At 35.8% G+C, this 16,624-nt stretch overlaps 1 protein-coding gene across 1 annotated transcript; it reads right to left on the minus strand.

Moving 5' to 3' along the window:
• Nucleotides 1-1,795: 1,795 nt before the first annotated feature.
• OLIG3 (oligodendrocyte transcription factor 3) lies at nt 1,796-3,678 on the minus strand. Its single transcript, XM_053460829.1, has one exon. It carries the CDS (start codon nt 3,522-3,524, stop codon nt 2,715-2,717), a length of 810 nt encoding a protein of 269 aa, XP_053316804.1. The 5' UTR covers nt 3,525-3,678; the 3' UTR covers nt 1,796-2,714.
• Nucleotides 3,679-16,624: the final 12,946 nt, after the last annotated feature.

A 16,624-nucleotide genomic window follows, 5' to 3' on the forward strand; every position in this document is an offset into this window, starting at 1 on the left:
TGATTTAAATTTCAGGTTATATCAATTGATACATTATTCTACAAATTGTCTCTATGATATTAGATAGATAGATAGATAGATAGATAGATAGATAGATAGATGATACAATTTTCGATCACCGAAAAATAGAGGTATAGTGATTACTACTTATCCCTATATCGCAATTTGGCTGCTTATTTATTATTCAGAATTCAATTTTCCATACTATATATATATATGTATATATATATTTGCATATATATATATATATATATATATATATATATATATATATATATATATATATATGTTTATGAGAGCGTATATACGGTGTATATGTGTGTGTGTGTGTGAGAGAGAAAGAGCTGGCCTGTATATAGTCCAAATAAATCAAGGATCTGTATAGCATGGCAATACACAAGACATCATGAATAGAATTATAAAGATTTGATTCAGTATATAGCTAATTAGTGAATTTATATATCACTTTTTGCATTTTTTGTTTATTTTTGGGACAAAAGTGTGTGTGAAACTTGTTTTCCATGTTTCCGAGTTATCAACACATTTTATACAAATATGATCGCTAATTTACGTAGTTTTTGGATAAAATATTCTACTGCGAAAGTCTTTGGGTCATAAAGCTAGTTTAGGTAAGCATCTTTCTGCTTTATTCATGGTGTGAAAAACGTTTTACTTTAGTTACATTATCTTCGCTAGTGAAATTGCGGTGTCCTATTTTAATTCAAATTAACCATTACCCAACCAAAAGAAATGGAAATGCAGTTTAAGGGTTTTTTTTTTTACCAGTCTAAAGACCATAAAATCCTTATGACGTTCTCCTAAGAAATCAGTTAACCCTTACAGGAACATTTCCCATGGAAATGCCAAAAACTGTTTACAATTGTATACTTTTGAAAAACTTTATTATTATAGTAAATTTATGTATATTTCCATTTCCATTCAACGTTTCACCTCCCCCTTGAAGAAGGCTCCAAGCTGACTGAGAACACTAAGTAAAGAGTATTATATTCTGTTTTATGTTTCTTTTTTAACTCATTCAAGGGGTTAAGCAGTCGAAATGGGATAATGCTGGTGAAAAGAATACATTTTTTATTATTTTTTTAAAAAAAAGGATGATTCAAGTTTTTTTTCTTTGGCATTTTAGTCTGTATTGCTGTTTTTAATTACTGCAAGTAAATCCATACTGTTACAATATTATTATATTATTACTATAAGAGATATCCATTTACCAATCCCTTAAAAACGATATCATTTTGACGCACTCCATCCTTTTGACTGCTATACAATACAAAGTAATTATCATAGTCTTTAATTTAATAATTAACCTTAATAAAGTCGTGCAAACAACTTACAAGAATCGAAAAAGGATGGAAAACTGTACCATAGCTTCTCAGGTGCAATTTATATATTAGGGAAATCCAAATCTTGGAGGGACATGCAAAATGTCTTAAACTATTGTTGCCAAGTATAATCTTACAGAACGGTGACTGAAAGGAACAGAGAGGCCTTGTGGAATACAATATGGCAAATTTATTGGTTATTTATGATTACTTATAACTAAAGTTTGAGATGATATAATCACAGTTTATTAATTTGCTGAATTACATTTTAACCTTAGTAAACAAGTGAAACGTTAAGTTTTGTAGAGATACAACAGTTAATGGGACGTTTGGTATGTGTGTCTTGTGAACAAATGTATATATATAGTTGTATAGTACTAGCATACATTATTCACATATGCGCATACACGGACTCATCAGTTGAAGAATAGAAAATAATGATCCAACAAAATGCAGTTTCAAATGATTTCTTTTATTTGAAAGCCCACCAAAGAACGCAGGTTCATAATAAATATATCGATAGTTATCAAGAATATATAAAAAATAAAGACACGCTGTCTTTTAGCCCTAACAAAAGTTTCAAGCAAATGCCCAGGAACTAAAGTAATAACAATAAACACGAATATAAACCAAAACAGTGTGATAATAATTAAAACAAAACAAAAATGTTACCAAACGAAGTACTGTGAAGTTTTGGACCACAGCATGGAAATGGTTCTCCTAAGAGAGCAGACCTCGGCTTTGACAAGAGTCTATGAGGTTTCCCAGTTAGAGAATTATTCTCATACTGGACACCAGTATGGAAATTATTCTATAACTATAACTGCTACATTTTCGTGTCATTACAGGGTTAAACAAATGGCATACCCTTAAAAAAAATAGATTTCAAAGAATTCACTAATAAAATCCTTGTTACAAGGAAAATTGAAAGGCAGCCAGGCAAAGGTTTCAACAAGGCTAGCTCCCATGGTGCATGTACATGTTCAGTCGTCGGGTGCAACCTATATAGCATTCATGTATATGGCACAGTCTCTTACAGAATAGTAGAATGGGTACTGTTTTGTGACAACTTCTCAATGTGCTTTCAAGAACATATTTACATCAGAATAACAGTCACAGAGGGAAAATGTAGTCAGACACCCATCTACACATGACCCTGCAAGGCTATCCTGCACCCTATCTTTACAACAAAGTGATGATGAAGTTGGAGAAACAAGTATTATAGAAAATGAAGAAGCATGCATGCACACAGGATGTCTTGTCTGAGTCTTTCTGCCACACCACAAATATATATTTATATATTCATATTTCTAAATATGTAAATGGGGAATAATATAACCCAAGTCTTTGTAGGAACCTTCTCTGCAGGTTATGTTACTTCATCAAGTCTTTGGTTTCTGTGGAGATTCTGGTCATGTTTGAGGTTAGAGCTGAGAGTTGAGGCGGTGGTGGCATTTGACAGATAGTACATGGGCATGGGAGCCCTGCCCAGTGTTGAAAGCCGCTGCCAATTGGAAGTGGTGGAGTAGCGGGGGTTTTGAGTAGAGAATGGCCCGGTCTGATGTTGCCAATACCTGGCAGAGTCGCAGAGATCCCGGATGAGGCGTTAGAAGACAAAGCGCTGCCCAGGATGGGGTGAACCTGGTGGACAGCGTTGGCTGGATGAACAGGATGAGTTGCAGAATGTCCCACTGTCCCACAGTGAAATGCAGAATGGTGCCCGCCATAGATCTCACCCACCAGGCGCTTCATTTCCTCAAGGGAGCTGGTGAGCATCAGAATATAGTTTCTGGCCAGCAGGAGAGTGGCGATTTTGGAGAGTTTTCTGACCGAGGGACCATGAGCGTAGGGCATAACTTCCCTGAGACCGTCCATGGCTAGGTTCAAATCATGCATCCTTTTGCGTTCCCTACCGTTAATTTTTAGTCTTAGTTGTTGCAGGTCCTGCTCGGACAGCTGTTTCTTTATCTTATACTTGCTGCTCTCCCCGTCACCTTTAGAACTGTGCCTGGAAAGGACATCTTCTGACATCTTCTGAAGCATGTCATTCTGAGTAGACGAAACGGAATTCAACCTGTTGTCGTGATGGTGGTGGTGGTGGTGGTGGTGATGTCCCCTTAGGTACATCTCATCCATATCTGGTGAGGAGGCTCTGCTGGACATTGAGCTGGAATCAGAATTCATCTTTAGAGTTTTATTTACAAGAAAGCGATCTCCAGCTCCTCATACAAAGTTCGCAGATAGAATGAATCTGGAGGATCTCAGCTGAAAGTATGTCTCTCGTCTTTGCCCCCCTTTCTTGCTCGGAAGCGAAGATATTCTCTCAGATCTTTCTTGCTTCCAGGTACCCAAGGAGAGATTTGAATTAACTACACTGCGTGCCTGAAAAGAGGGGCTTTTATAGAGCTACTTCAGAGGAGACAGACAAAAGGAGCCCTCCTATCTATAATGGTCTTGTTAGGATGACGTGCTATTATTCAGGGCGGTGCGCTTTCACTGTCCCATTAAGCAAGAGGCCTTATTCATAATCATTGTGATGCCACCCTAGGATACTTCAGTCATTAACCATCCGGAGCCAGGGAAACACAACCCCCCCAGAGTGACAGGCTCGCTGCATACTGACCACTGCAGGGGCTTCTCCCCAACCCCTTACACTAATACACCGCTCATTGTGCGTACATAACCGTGTTATCCAAATAGGACACATACATGTGCATCATTTTGTTATTCTTTTAATTCGCGATTGCGTGCTTTGGAATGAATTACTATTTCATAAGGGGTAAACCAATTTTCTAGAAAAAAATAAAATATATTTTAAGGTCTACTTTCGTACGCTTTGATTATTCGTGTCGATCCATTAACAGAGGTATGCAATTCCTTTACTAAACTACATAAGGTTTTAGTCTCTTTAGATCTCATTTTAGGTGGACCAGGCACCAGAGGAATTTCAAGCAGTGACTGCAATCTATATTACTAGAAAGTGGAAGATACACAGGAATTCTGGACATCTAAGAAGTAATCAGATTTACCATATGAACATTATTTACACTTCTGTAGACCATACATTATTTAATCTTGAACATACGAAATAATCTAAAATGTCTACAAATTGTAGTGTAAATAGAGTGAATGATCGCATTCCACTAAGAGCATAAGAGCGGCGCAGATTTACGGGGGATCGCTCTCTAATATCAAACGATCTCATTAGAAAAGTGTTTGGGTTTTTTTCTAACATAATCCCGACTAAAGAATAGATATCAAAACGGTAAAAATATCTATCAGATCGGTAAAGAAACAATGTTTTTTGTCTTTACAGATTTCTTAATTTTGGGGAGGTCGAATTCTTTTGTCTTTACATAATTGCCTGTAGCTTTTATCTAATCACGCCGAAAAAAAACTATTCTCTCGTTTACAGATTCAGTGGAGGAATTTGTTGTAAAAAAAAAAAAGAAATGCATTTTAAGAAAAACATACTCTGCCAGCAGTGATTCTATTATTTCTTTCTTCCTCAGAAATCAGATTATCACATTTTTGAATATTTTACTTTTAAGACGTGCAGATTGAAAAGTTATGGATTTTAGTAGGAAATTATGATGAGGAGGGATAATGATAAAAAATAGTGCTTTCAAAATAAACTTCATTTTGAGAAGTAACGTTTTTTTTTTAAAAAAAAAATATTTCACTGAATATTTTTAGAGTATTTTGTCAGAATATGCCGAAGAAAATCGCGAAGCGGAATTGTTTTTTATTTATCCACTCAGAACAGGAAGATGAAACATTTAATAACTAAAGACAGAGGTATGAAGACTTGATTTAGCCCCTTCAGTGACGGCGCACAAAAAGTAACCACTGCTAGAGAAAAACTTCATTTCATCGATTTCAAGAGCAATTCACTAGATTTCTATAAAAATCTAAAGAAAAAAAGTGAGCTACTCTTTCCAAATATCGCTACTTGTCCAATATCAACATATATGTATCTTTTTACAATATATATATATATATATATATATATATATATATATATATATATATATATATATATAGAAAAAGAAAGCAGACCCCTGCTCAAACGACCTCACAACATATAATATACTCTGTATACTTTTTAAGTATATATATATATCTGTTTATGTATATATATATATATATATAAAAATATATATATAAATATATATATATGTATCTTTTTACAATATATATTTGGCTTCAGTATGATAAATGTGAAACTTAGTTAACAGTGGTCCCAGAACCAACTGTTCGTGTGTATAGGAATTAATAATGATGATAATAAAAATAATAATAATAGAAGAAGAATTGTAACAACGCCTTGCTACCAATAATAACTTAAAAAAAGAAATTGACCATAAAACCTATATTAGCAAAGGCAGCAGAGAGTATTCACAAATAGTAACATAATATCAGAAGCAATACTAAGGCACTAGACCTTGTAGAGGAATAAATACCGTATATTCAAATATTTACGGTGTCATTGTAATCTAATGAATTTTAGTGAATAAACTATACGACTATAGGATTACAATTCTTTATTACTTATATTGACATATTAACATTGAAACAACACACACACAAACACACACACACACACATATATATATATATATATATATATATATATATATATATATATATATATATATATATATATATATAAATATATATATATATATAATTTGGCTATAACATGGAGAACCTATCACTGTGACTTGGAATGTTTAGTATCTTATGTTTACAGATCATTCTTTCATATACTTATATACTTCACTTGTAAATGCTTAACAGTTAAGTGTTCATATACAGATCGCGGAAGCAGAGCATAACAATGATCTTTTTGATTGTGTAAAGAAAGTCTAAATTAATAAGAAGAAGGAAAAGTCGATGTATGATTTTTGTTTTCAAATAACCAAAAGTTTCCCCGAGTATTAATGCGTCAGACTATTCAAAGCGAGTTCCAATTCATTAGTGTGTGTTTTATGTGGATGTGCTGCCGCGTTTATGGATATAATCCACTGGCAAGCCAAATATTCACATCATCTAAAGGGCGTCGAAAGCCTTACTCTATAATAATAATAACAATGATCGGGCAGGAGAGGGCCGTGAACTTCGCCTCGGCGATGCCCTGCGTGCCCCGGCGCCTGGTCTGGGGTGAGGATTAGACCCTGCATGAGGAGGGGTTTGGGTGAGCCGGACCTCCAGCCATACAGCTGCATTGAACAATGAACTTCCTACATTAAAGCCAGGATCTACATATATTAAAGGTCCCAGTAGTACTATTCCAATAATAAAACATACATTGAAAGGTGAAATCCCTGTTAAATATGTATTATCAATATGCTTAATATTATATACGTGTACAGACAATCAATCGATCTATTATCGATCATCTATCTAGCTATCTATCATCTATCTATTATGATTATTATTATTTATTATGTTTTATATAGCGCCATCAGGACAAAACAAGTAGTATGTAACATAAGATTTTGACTTACAGAAACAACTATCTATTTATTTATCTGTCTATCTATCTATCTATCTATCTATCTATCTATCTATCTATCTATCTATCTATCTATGAGATGGGAAGATCATAAAGAATAATTGACTTTTTATGCATGTAAAGTAATTCAAGTTAATAATACAATATGATGAAAAATGAACACATATTCTTCACCTGTAACGAAGCGTTGTAAAGAGGGGTTAAATATACACACAGTTACCATATGGAACATTTGCACACAACATCACTAACTCGGATGATGGTCCTGCTACCGTCAGTTTAATTACATTGCAAGGATATTTATCTTAACTCGAGTTCAAACCAGCATTTAGGAGACTGATGGGATGCGAAGTTTATTACATAGTAACGATAGAGCTGAACACCTGTAGTTTGTGGCAGGAATACACCGCTATCGCACGTAAAACATGTCGCTTTAAATACATAGCTGTTTAAAACAAAATGCCGTTCATCGTCGACGCATCTAGAGAGGTAAAATAGAACACGCGTGCTTCACTAATCTAATTTGATGACGGTTTGGGGCAATAAAACACATAAGCTAATGCTTAACCAGTTGAATGCCAGGGAGATGATCAGCAATCTGCTACTTAAAAGGACAACTGCAGGAAAGTGTGTGTCGGTTTCTGGATCGCCTAAGGGGGCTTCGCGTGGCATTTGTTTGTTTTTTGTTTTGTAATTTCAGTGAGAAATGATTGTGTTAAATGATAATTATCACACTCACAAACCCCCACAACAGTTACATTACAGATGAGCTTAATATACATCTCATTTTGAGAATTAAATCGCATCGGGTTCGTGATGGCATAAGGCAGCAAACTGGCTTTGTGTGATATGTGTGATTCTCTGTTCTGTATTAATGTTCCATGTCTTGTCTGTAAGTGTCTGTTCTCTATTTCTCTCCATTGTTCAGAACACAGCAAGCAAAATAAAATACTCCTTAATATGACTATGTCTAAAACTGAGTCAGGCACATATTCACAAGATGCATTTCATTTTGCCAACACAATTATTGGCTATATGCTTTTAAAGATTTGCACTGAACTAGAGCTGTTGCTATCCTGTATCTAAAAAAAGCAATGGAAGTGTCTGTTGGCAGAAAGTTCAGATTTATGCACATTTAATCCTCTACACATTTTACACTTTCACTAGGGAAACCTATATTTTTTCAGGAAAGGTTAAGGGTAGCTCTAACAGCCACACTAAAGAAGAGTTTATATTAAAATACTTAATAAGTTCTTTAATATGTATTTTTTTAAAAAAATGTACAAAATAACTTAGGTTATTGGATACAAACAGAGCATAAAAGCACACCTTCCGTATTAACTGTAAGTAGAAATTGATCAGAAAGACTATTCTCTATTTCCCTAAATAAATAAATTAAAAGATAACCTTTATTCCAGTCATCTAAAAAAACACCTTGACCTGCTCTTGCAATATAGGGAGATAGTAGCCTGTAATGGAAACATTATTTGCTAAATAACTAAGGCTAGATGCCACTAAACTAATAAACTCCATGAAGAAACTCCACTAGAATAATCAAAATACATTCCCTGTATGGATATAACCTAGTGTGCCTTAATAGTTATATTATAAAATAGCAGAAAACCTTTCTATGCATGTGGCTTCATCTCTGGGACTCAGGGTTTCTCCCAGGCCCTTATGAGTTTAGTAGAGTCTAGCCTTATTTATTCATCAGATGTGTAGGGGTTGTATAATGTTTAGGTTCAGGCTGCTACCTCCCTATATTGCAAGAGCAAATCAGGGTGTTTTTAGACAATCTGAATAATGGAGAGAGATAGAAAATCATTTTTCTGACCCCTTTCTACTTACACCACTTACCTTAGGTAGCTTCACTAGCTGCCCTCTCTGTGGTCCAACAATACTCGCCACTGATTGGCTTGAGCCAGCAAATCAGTGGCAGGAATGTGCTCACACTGAAATTAATGAGAGTGCATTCTGTGTGTGCACAAGGGGTGGAGGCTTCAATAGACTCCGCTACAACAACATATTCCTGCATAGGCAAATCAAGTTTAGGTCAAGGGCAGCAGGATCCCATTCCGCAAAAATGATGGGCACTTACTCTGTGTCATTCCTCAATCCACTTATACTTCAATATTTTTTTAAAAAAGAACTCATGCTTAGACTCCTCAACACCTGGCTATGACATCATATTCTGGTGGTCGGCGGTTCGCGGCTGCAGGCTGCATGGCTGCGGGCGTCCCCTCCAAGTAGACGCCCTAGACAGGCGATTTTTTACCTATAGGTGGCGCCGTCCCTGTTTGGGGTACTAAACTGGGCCAGGCCTAGGGCACCTTTTAGCAAAAATACACCAGTTCAGACATGTGAGTTGAAAATGGAAAGCCATTGGTTGTAGGGATAGAAAAGGGTCAGGGAAAGGTCAACAATGTGGTATTAGGTAAGGTTCAAAAGTTCAGTGGTTATTTGCTAAAAATAAAAACAGTTATATAACAAGAAATTTGGTTGTGCTCATACTAGCATATTGCTTGTGTTTTTAAATTTTCCGGCCTGTGTTATCCTCACAGGAAGCCAAGGGTGGTTGGTTTGGTTTAAGTTCAAAATGTATAAAGTTGTTCGAAACTCTGGGTTTGGGGCAAGAGTTTGTTGTATATGTTATTATGTTTCAAATTGGTTGGTTTGTAATCATTACATTTAAGCTTAATAAGACCACGGCCTGTTTATTTCAAAAATATTTGGCGCTACGGGTTTTTATTTCAAGCTATGTTCAGATGTTATTAAATTTAGTCCTTACAACCACATGTATCCTCCATAGGTCTCTGCGTTGACAGACTAATATCTTGTCCATGTATCCTAATTCAGTTTGTTAAACATTAACACATTGTCCAGTATATACTGTTTAAATGGGCAATGTACACTACAAAAGATTTTTTTTTAACTAATCCAGAATTTATGGAACAAATAATAGATCTCCAGGAATTTAGAGGAATATACAGTATTATAATATGTTAGCGCCTTTACATCCTTGTGATATAGGATTAGCTATGTGCCAATGTGATTTATTCTTGTATATTAAAAAAAAATATACCCACTTTATATATTTTAAGGTTACCTATCATAAAGTAAGTTTTGGTGGACACTAATGTGTTTATAATATTATTATTATTTATTGTTTTATATAGCGGCAACATATTCCATAGTGCTGTAAAATGGTTAGATAGGACATAACAAGTAGTATTAAAGATAAAAATTTGGTTACAGGAACAAGTGAGGATGGTCCTGCTCTAACTCATATTATGAGAAGGAATGATTATTCATTATATGGTTATGATGGGCTTTTAATACATATGTAGTACTTATTTTTTATTATTTATATTTTATTTACCAAATTACAAATTGTACATTTTCCATAATTTGACAGTTTTTCAAATAGACCATTATTTAGAAAAAAAAAATATATATATAGAAAATAAACCAAATATCTTACAGGTTTAGTCTATGCATGTACATTGCTAGCTTTATTCATGCAGTTCCCTAGAAAAAAACAACAGAAAACACTAATGTGTTTATATCAGACTGTATAAAGAAAGCAACTGGGAAACTGACCCCAGAGGTACTCTGATGTAAACATTTAGGTATTTGTCACTAAAGAATATAGGGTTGATTTAAAATACTCTTCTAGAACTCTCCATTGTTAATATCTATACACGTGCAAATCATACTTGCCAACTTTAGCCCCAGGTGTCTCAGGACATAAAGGAGGAGGAGCCTAAAGCAGGTGTCGTTATGTGGTGCTTGTGTGGCTCCACCTACTCTAGGCCACACCTAGATAAATAAATTTAAGACTGTTGGCAGGTATAGTATATAAAAATTCTGGCATCTATCCACTAAGCAGAGCTATGTCTCTTGTTACTTTGGACAGGGATGGAGGTTCTGACCCATAGTGATGTCACTTCCACTTTTGGAAGTGGAGGGAAGTACAAAAACGGCCCAATCTCCCAAGAGGAAAAATGTGTCCTGACCTCTGTCACTTAAAGGGTTAATCAGATCACAAAAACACAGATGCTACCTGGTTCCACCAAGTTCTGCATCTGAGCCCCTTTGAAATCTGTGTGCGGTTCTATAATTAAAGAAGAATAGCTTAGGGCCCTCTGCTGGTCTTCCAGGCTCCTGAGAAAATTTGTGGGCTAAGTGTACATAAGATTTATCATACCAAGATATCTCTGTGATTTTATAAATCTCTGTGTAATAATATGCCAGTTTAGGAAACCATTGAGGATCCCTCTAGTGGAGGAGATTAATGCTGCTATAATAAGAATATGAATAAGAATTGAGATAAAAATGGTTGTATAACTCATTATTTGTTAAGGTATGCAGGAGAATATGAAGGTGTATTTTAGTCATAGTATTGCTCTTAAACCTTGTATGCAACCCCACCGAAATGGTGAACCTATCAACCAACAATAGTTGGGGCCTCATAAACAAATTTTGCGCACCACTGATTCCTTTTAATTTTTATATTTTATAGGGACCCAACGGACGTCATAGTGACATCACTGCCATCCATGTAAGATATGACAGATATGACTGGGAACACTACAAAATAATATAAGTATTCATTTAATAATGCTGTATCTATCTATCTATCTATCTATCTATCTATCTATCTATCTATCTATCTATCTATCTATCTATATATATATTCTCTAAGGCGGAGTTCAAGTTTCTTGGTTACACTAAATTGATTGTGCTATAATGTCAAGAGAATGTATTTGGCTTCTTACTTTTGTGTGTGATTTAAATAAATGTTTTGTTTTCCCTTTTCTTCTAAAGGGTGGAAGCCTTGCTGCTGTGTGGACCAGAGCCTCGGAATCATCTAGGATTAAATTGATAGAAGACTTTATTTGTCATCGGTTACTGCAGCTTTAAACTCCAAAGAAATACAGCACATAGCCCTCCTCATGAGGGTGCTGAAATGCAAAATGGACGCTCAGACCTTTTTCTCTCCCTTGGTGGCATTTGAAAGTGAAAAGCTTTGAATACCAATTGCTTGAACAGGACATATGTGAATCTCCTCTAATCCTACTAATCCCGTCTCCAAGTGCTTCTTTGTATGTGTATGCAGCACACATAGATCTAAGTAAAAGTGGTCATAATCCTGGAAATGTGGAAAAATGTCTCAGTGTGAGAGTTCGGAGAGGGTAAAACTCCCTGGCAGAGAGACCTGCTGGACAATATATTGAATGCAGGGGGATGCAAGCGGGAGACCTGAAGGATATATCTCTTCTGAGCAACTGATAGGAAAGGAAACTCACCCAGCAGGAAAACTCCCCCTCAAAAGACTACAGAGCACATGAACAAACCTGCATAACTCAGACAGTGTCTTCAAATGCTGGGAAATGTAACCACTGGCAGCTTTCAGTGGTGTGAGCTCAGCAGGTCTACTGTTAATGGCCTGGTATCATTAATTTTCCTCTACGATCATGCAAGCAATAGAGAGACACATCTGATATGTAATATACTATTCTAGTAAATTGTGGATCTCCTTAAAAACAAATCACACTAAACTACACGTTGAGCGGCAGCTGACTTTATACTTTCCTAAAAAAAATCATTTCTACTGATCTAAAAATTGCTTGTCCCGCTGGTTGTATTGTAAAGTGGTATGAAACATACAACAAAAAGAATTTACTGTGGATATGAAATCTCTCTTTAATTGATACATATGACATATGATGTATGATATGATGCAAACTAAAAGATTATGGAACTTTTACATAATGAACAACTTTAGATTGACCATAAATGTGTCATTTGGCATGTTGTAATATAGATAAAGTCTGACAGCGAGATCAAAACAAACTCAAAATATAAAGAGAGGGAAACGGGGTGGGATTACTTCATATTCTCTCGCTTTTAAAGATATATACAGTGGCAAAAAAAGTAAATTAACCATTTTGAATTACCTGGTTTCCTGAATTAATTGCTCATAAAATGTGATCTGATCTATAAGTCACAAGTATAGACAAACACAATGTGCTTAAGCTAACAACACACAAACAATGATAATCTTGTGTCTTTATTGAATCTACGCATTAAACTTTCACAGCGGTGGTGGAAAAAGTAAGTGAAACATTGGTTCAACGTCCTTTGGCAACAATAACCTTAAACAAGCGCTTCCAGTAGCTGCGGATCAGACTTGCACATTGTTTAGAATGAATAACAATAATCTACAAAGGGATGCTCCTGGTGGTGTGGTCGGGTGTGGCAAGGGTGAGGTTTTATAATTAGATACAAAGGGGATCCAAAAAAACGAGTGAGAGCAGAGACATGCGAAAACAACAGATAAAAAAGAAAGGAGAGTAGAGGAGATGAAAGAGAAAGTAGAGAAGATAGAAGAAAGAGGACAGGGACAAAAGAAAGGAGGGAGATATGAGAAATCTGAAGAAACGGTTGTGAGACAAGAAATAAAAGTAGAAGAGGATAGGAGGGAAGAAAATACGATGAGATGAGAGTGGTGTTAAGATAAAAAGAAGGGAAGTAAGAAATACAGAAAATTGATAGAAGAGAAGAGCCAGACACATAGTTACACACAAACACACACTCATTTAACATGCAGACACTCATCCTAACATGCATATGCAGGCATTTTTAACTTTCCCATAATTAACATATAGCTCACAATATAGTAGATGTTTTTTTGGTTTAGTTTTTTTTTAAACATAAAATTATGGATTTTATTATTGTAGCAATGAAGAAGGAAACATTTTGTCTAAATATGGTCAAGTATAATTTTGTTTGATTCTTTTTGTGATGAATATTTAGAGTATAGATAAAAGTAAGAATAACTCTAATTACATTAAAGTTTATCTGATTCATTATTCTATTGTACATGCTTTACTTCATTCAAAGAGAATACGCAGAGAAACACAGTTTAGCCACAACTTGTGATCTTCTTCCGTTTTAAAATTTCTTTGAAACATAAAATTACTGACTTAAATATTTATATGAGCTTGTCCTCATTAACTTACTAATTATCGAGCTGTTGTTTGATCATGGAGTTCATTAGAATTAGCAGCTGGAACATCTCTTTAGATTAGCACACCAAGATATATGATGAAAGCGATAATACCTATATATTGCTTCTTGTTCCTTGGAAAACAAATTAGTCCAATTTAACAGCTGTGAAAATGTGAAGACATTATAAATATGTTTAATAAAAGGTGACTTTTTAAAGTCCACACTGCAGTTTCAGTAATAATAATAATAATAATACATTTTAATTTCTTTAGCATCAGAAATGTATGAAGCTCTTCTTGAAATATATATTTATTCAATCGATATGACAAAACTAGAATTGACAAAGACAAAATGATACAACAGGTAAAGAGGGCATTGCTTGGTACTATATTTTTAATACTTTCTATGTGACTTTAAAGGTATGGTGGTGTCCTGACTTTTTTAAGGACATCTTACTTTCTTCACTGCCTAAGTCTTCTTAGTTTTTATGTAGGATATCCAGGACAGGATAGTTCCAGCTGGTACCATAGGCATTGAAAACAGTCAGATCATTAAGGATGCTTGAGTCTGCAAAAGAGGTTAATCCATAAAATAAATAACAATAAATAACAATACATTATATAGTACCCTGGAATCGACATTAAAATAATTCAACATCCATTTCTGATTATTGGCCAAAAAAAGGCCATGGGGATCATCACAGAAATTATAGTTGTGCGTAAATAGTGTGTAAAAAGTCAAATATAGGTGGATCAGTTCAAAAATAAGGTGCAAAGCTTGCATTGTTGGTGGTAGTTCTGGACTATGTTGAAGCCCACCAGGGTGGCGGAAAAGACAGACACTGTTCAGCCCAAGAAGCAAATCAAGCCAAGTGACCTAGTAACACACACTTTACACAGGCAACACTCAATGTGTGTCATCCAGTTCTCTCCAAAACACATTCAGAGAAAGAGAATGCATAGAAAACCCACAGAAGAGGCATAGAAAGGATGATGTGGTTGTCAAGTGCCTATCCATCGAGCCAGTCTGGCGTGTGCTCTCACGGTGCCTCGCCCGAATACCCTCAACCACCCGCGCACAGAACCCTGCCTAGGATACTTACCATTGTGGGTTCCGTGCCAGCTATTGCTGCAGGCGCGTGTACACCGGCAGCAGCAATGAAGGCTGTTCCACTCCTCCTGATGACGTCACCGCTGACCAAAAACCACTGGAAAGTTTAAAAGAGGAAAGTTCCTGTGGTTCCTTGCTTGGTGTCTTGTAAGCCTCAGTACCTAGCGTGGCCTTGGCTGCTTCTACTAATATTGACCTGTTTGTTTAACCGTTTATGCTGCTTCTCTGATACCCCTGACCGTGGAAACGTTAACAGTGTATGTTACTTTTCTGGAGTTCCTGACCCGGACCGATAACAATTTCCTGCCTTGTTACTACTGCAGTTCCCTACTCCTTGTGCTGCCATTTGGGAATTCCTCACCTGCATAGTGGGTTCCTGGTTGCAGCTTGCTGTCCAGGGGTTAATAGGGAGGAGGTTTAATTGCACCTCCCCAACACATTAATAAGGTTTTGGTAGCAGTATAAACTGCTTTGTGTGCCCACTATGTAGGAGGTGAGAGTAGGTTCTCACCCTATTGAGAGTGTGCCTTGACGTGGCGGGTGAGCTTAATTATGCTATGGCCAATTCATAAAACCAAAACCTCTCATTTATATTACGTTTATATATTTGTTGCCAACTTTATTAGGGTAAGAAGCGCAGACAGTTTTTGTTTCTTGTATACATTGTACAGCCAATACACTGTTTCTTGCAGCATGCTTACACCTGTTTGGTAGGCCTCATATTACACATTTGTATTATTTGAGCCTGTGACTAGCTTAGCGCACCGACATTTTTTCTTTTTCCTGTTTGTTACCCTAACAGCGGTACAGTTTTGTAAGTATGTCACACTGACAATGTTGTTTTTCTCTTGTGAAAGCATATGCCATGCTGACATAGTCTAACCATACACAAAACCAAACTTCTAAGCCTCACCATTAAAATAACCATATCCCTCTTCAGGATTTACATATGTAACAGAGACTAGTAACGAACCAGAAAAGATGGAATGCCATTTTAAGGAGACGTCATTAATTTTTGCACATTAATGTGCAAAATCCAACAACAGGCGAAGCACAATATTAGTGTCAAAATCTATCAACACCTTTGGTGAAGTACTCTGCTACAGTACCAAAAGACAACCAAAGAAAGCAAAACAGTGAAGCAAACAATATACAAATAGTAGAAATTTAAAAAAATCCAATAAATACCCATCACGAGTGGATATATATATGAAGGTCCCAAAGGGCTTGTAGAAAAAGAAAACAAAAGGCACATATAGTGTAGTAGGTATTATGAAATGTGTACATACAACTAGTAAAAAGACAAACCCTTACAGAAAAGGGGGCATCAGCATGCCCATATGTAGACGAACTGTCATTCTTCAATTGGATATATACCCTATTTGCTCGATTATAAGACGACCCTGATTATAAGACGACCCCCCAAAATCTGAATATTAACTTAGGAAAAAAAGAAAAAGCCTGAATATAAGACGACCCTATAGGAAAAAAGTTTTACCAGTAAATGTTAGTTCATGTAAACTATGTGAACAATTGTTTGTTAATAAAAGCTATGATTGAGAAAAATATTTCGTTTTTATATCCTTTTTTTTTTTCAACCTGCCCCCCCAGTTATGCACATCTGCCCCCAGGCTTGCCACCC

Source organism: Spea bombifrons, chromosome 3 (assembly GCF_027358695.1).
Source record: "Spea bombifrons isolate aSpeBom1 chromosome 3, aSpeBom1.2.pri, whole genome shotgun sequence".
Lineage (NCBI taxonomy): Eukaryota > Metazoa > Chordata > Amphibia > Anura > Pelobatidae > Spea > Spea bombifrons.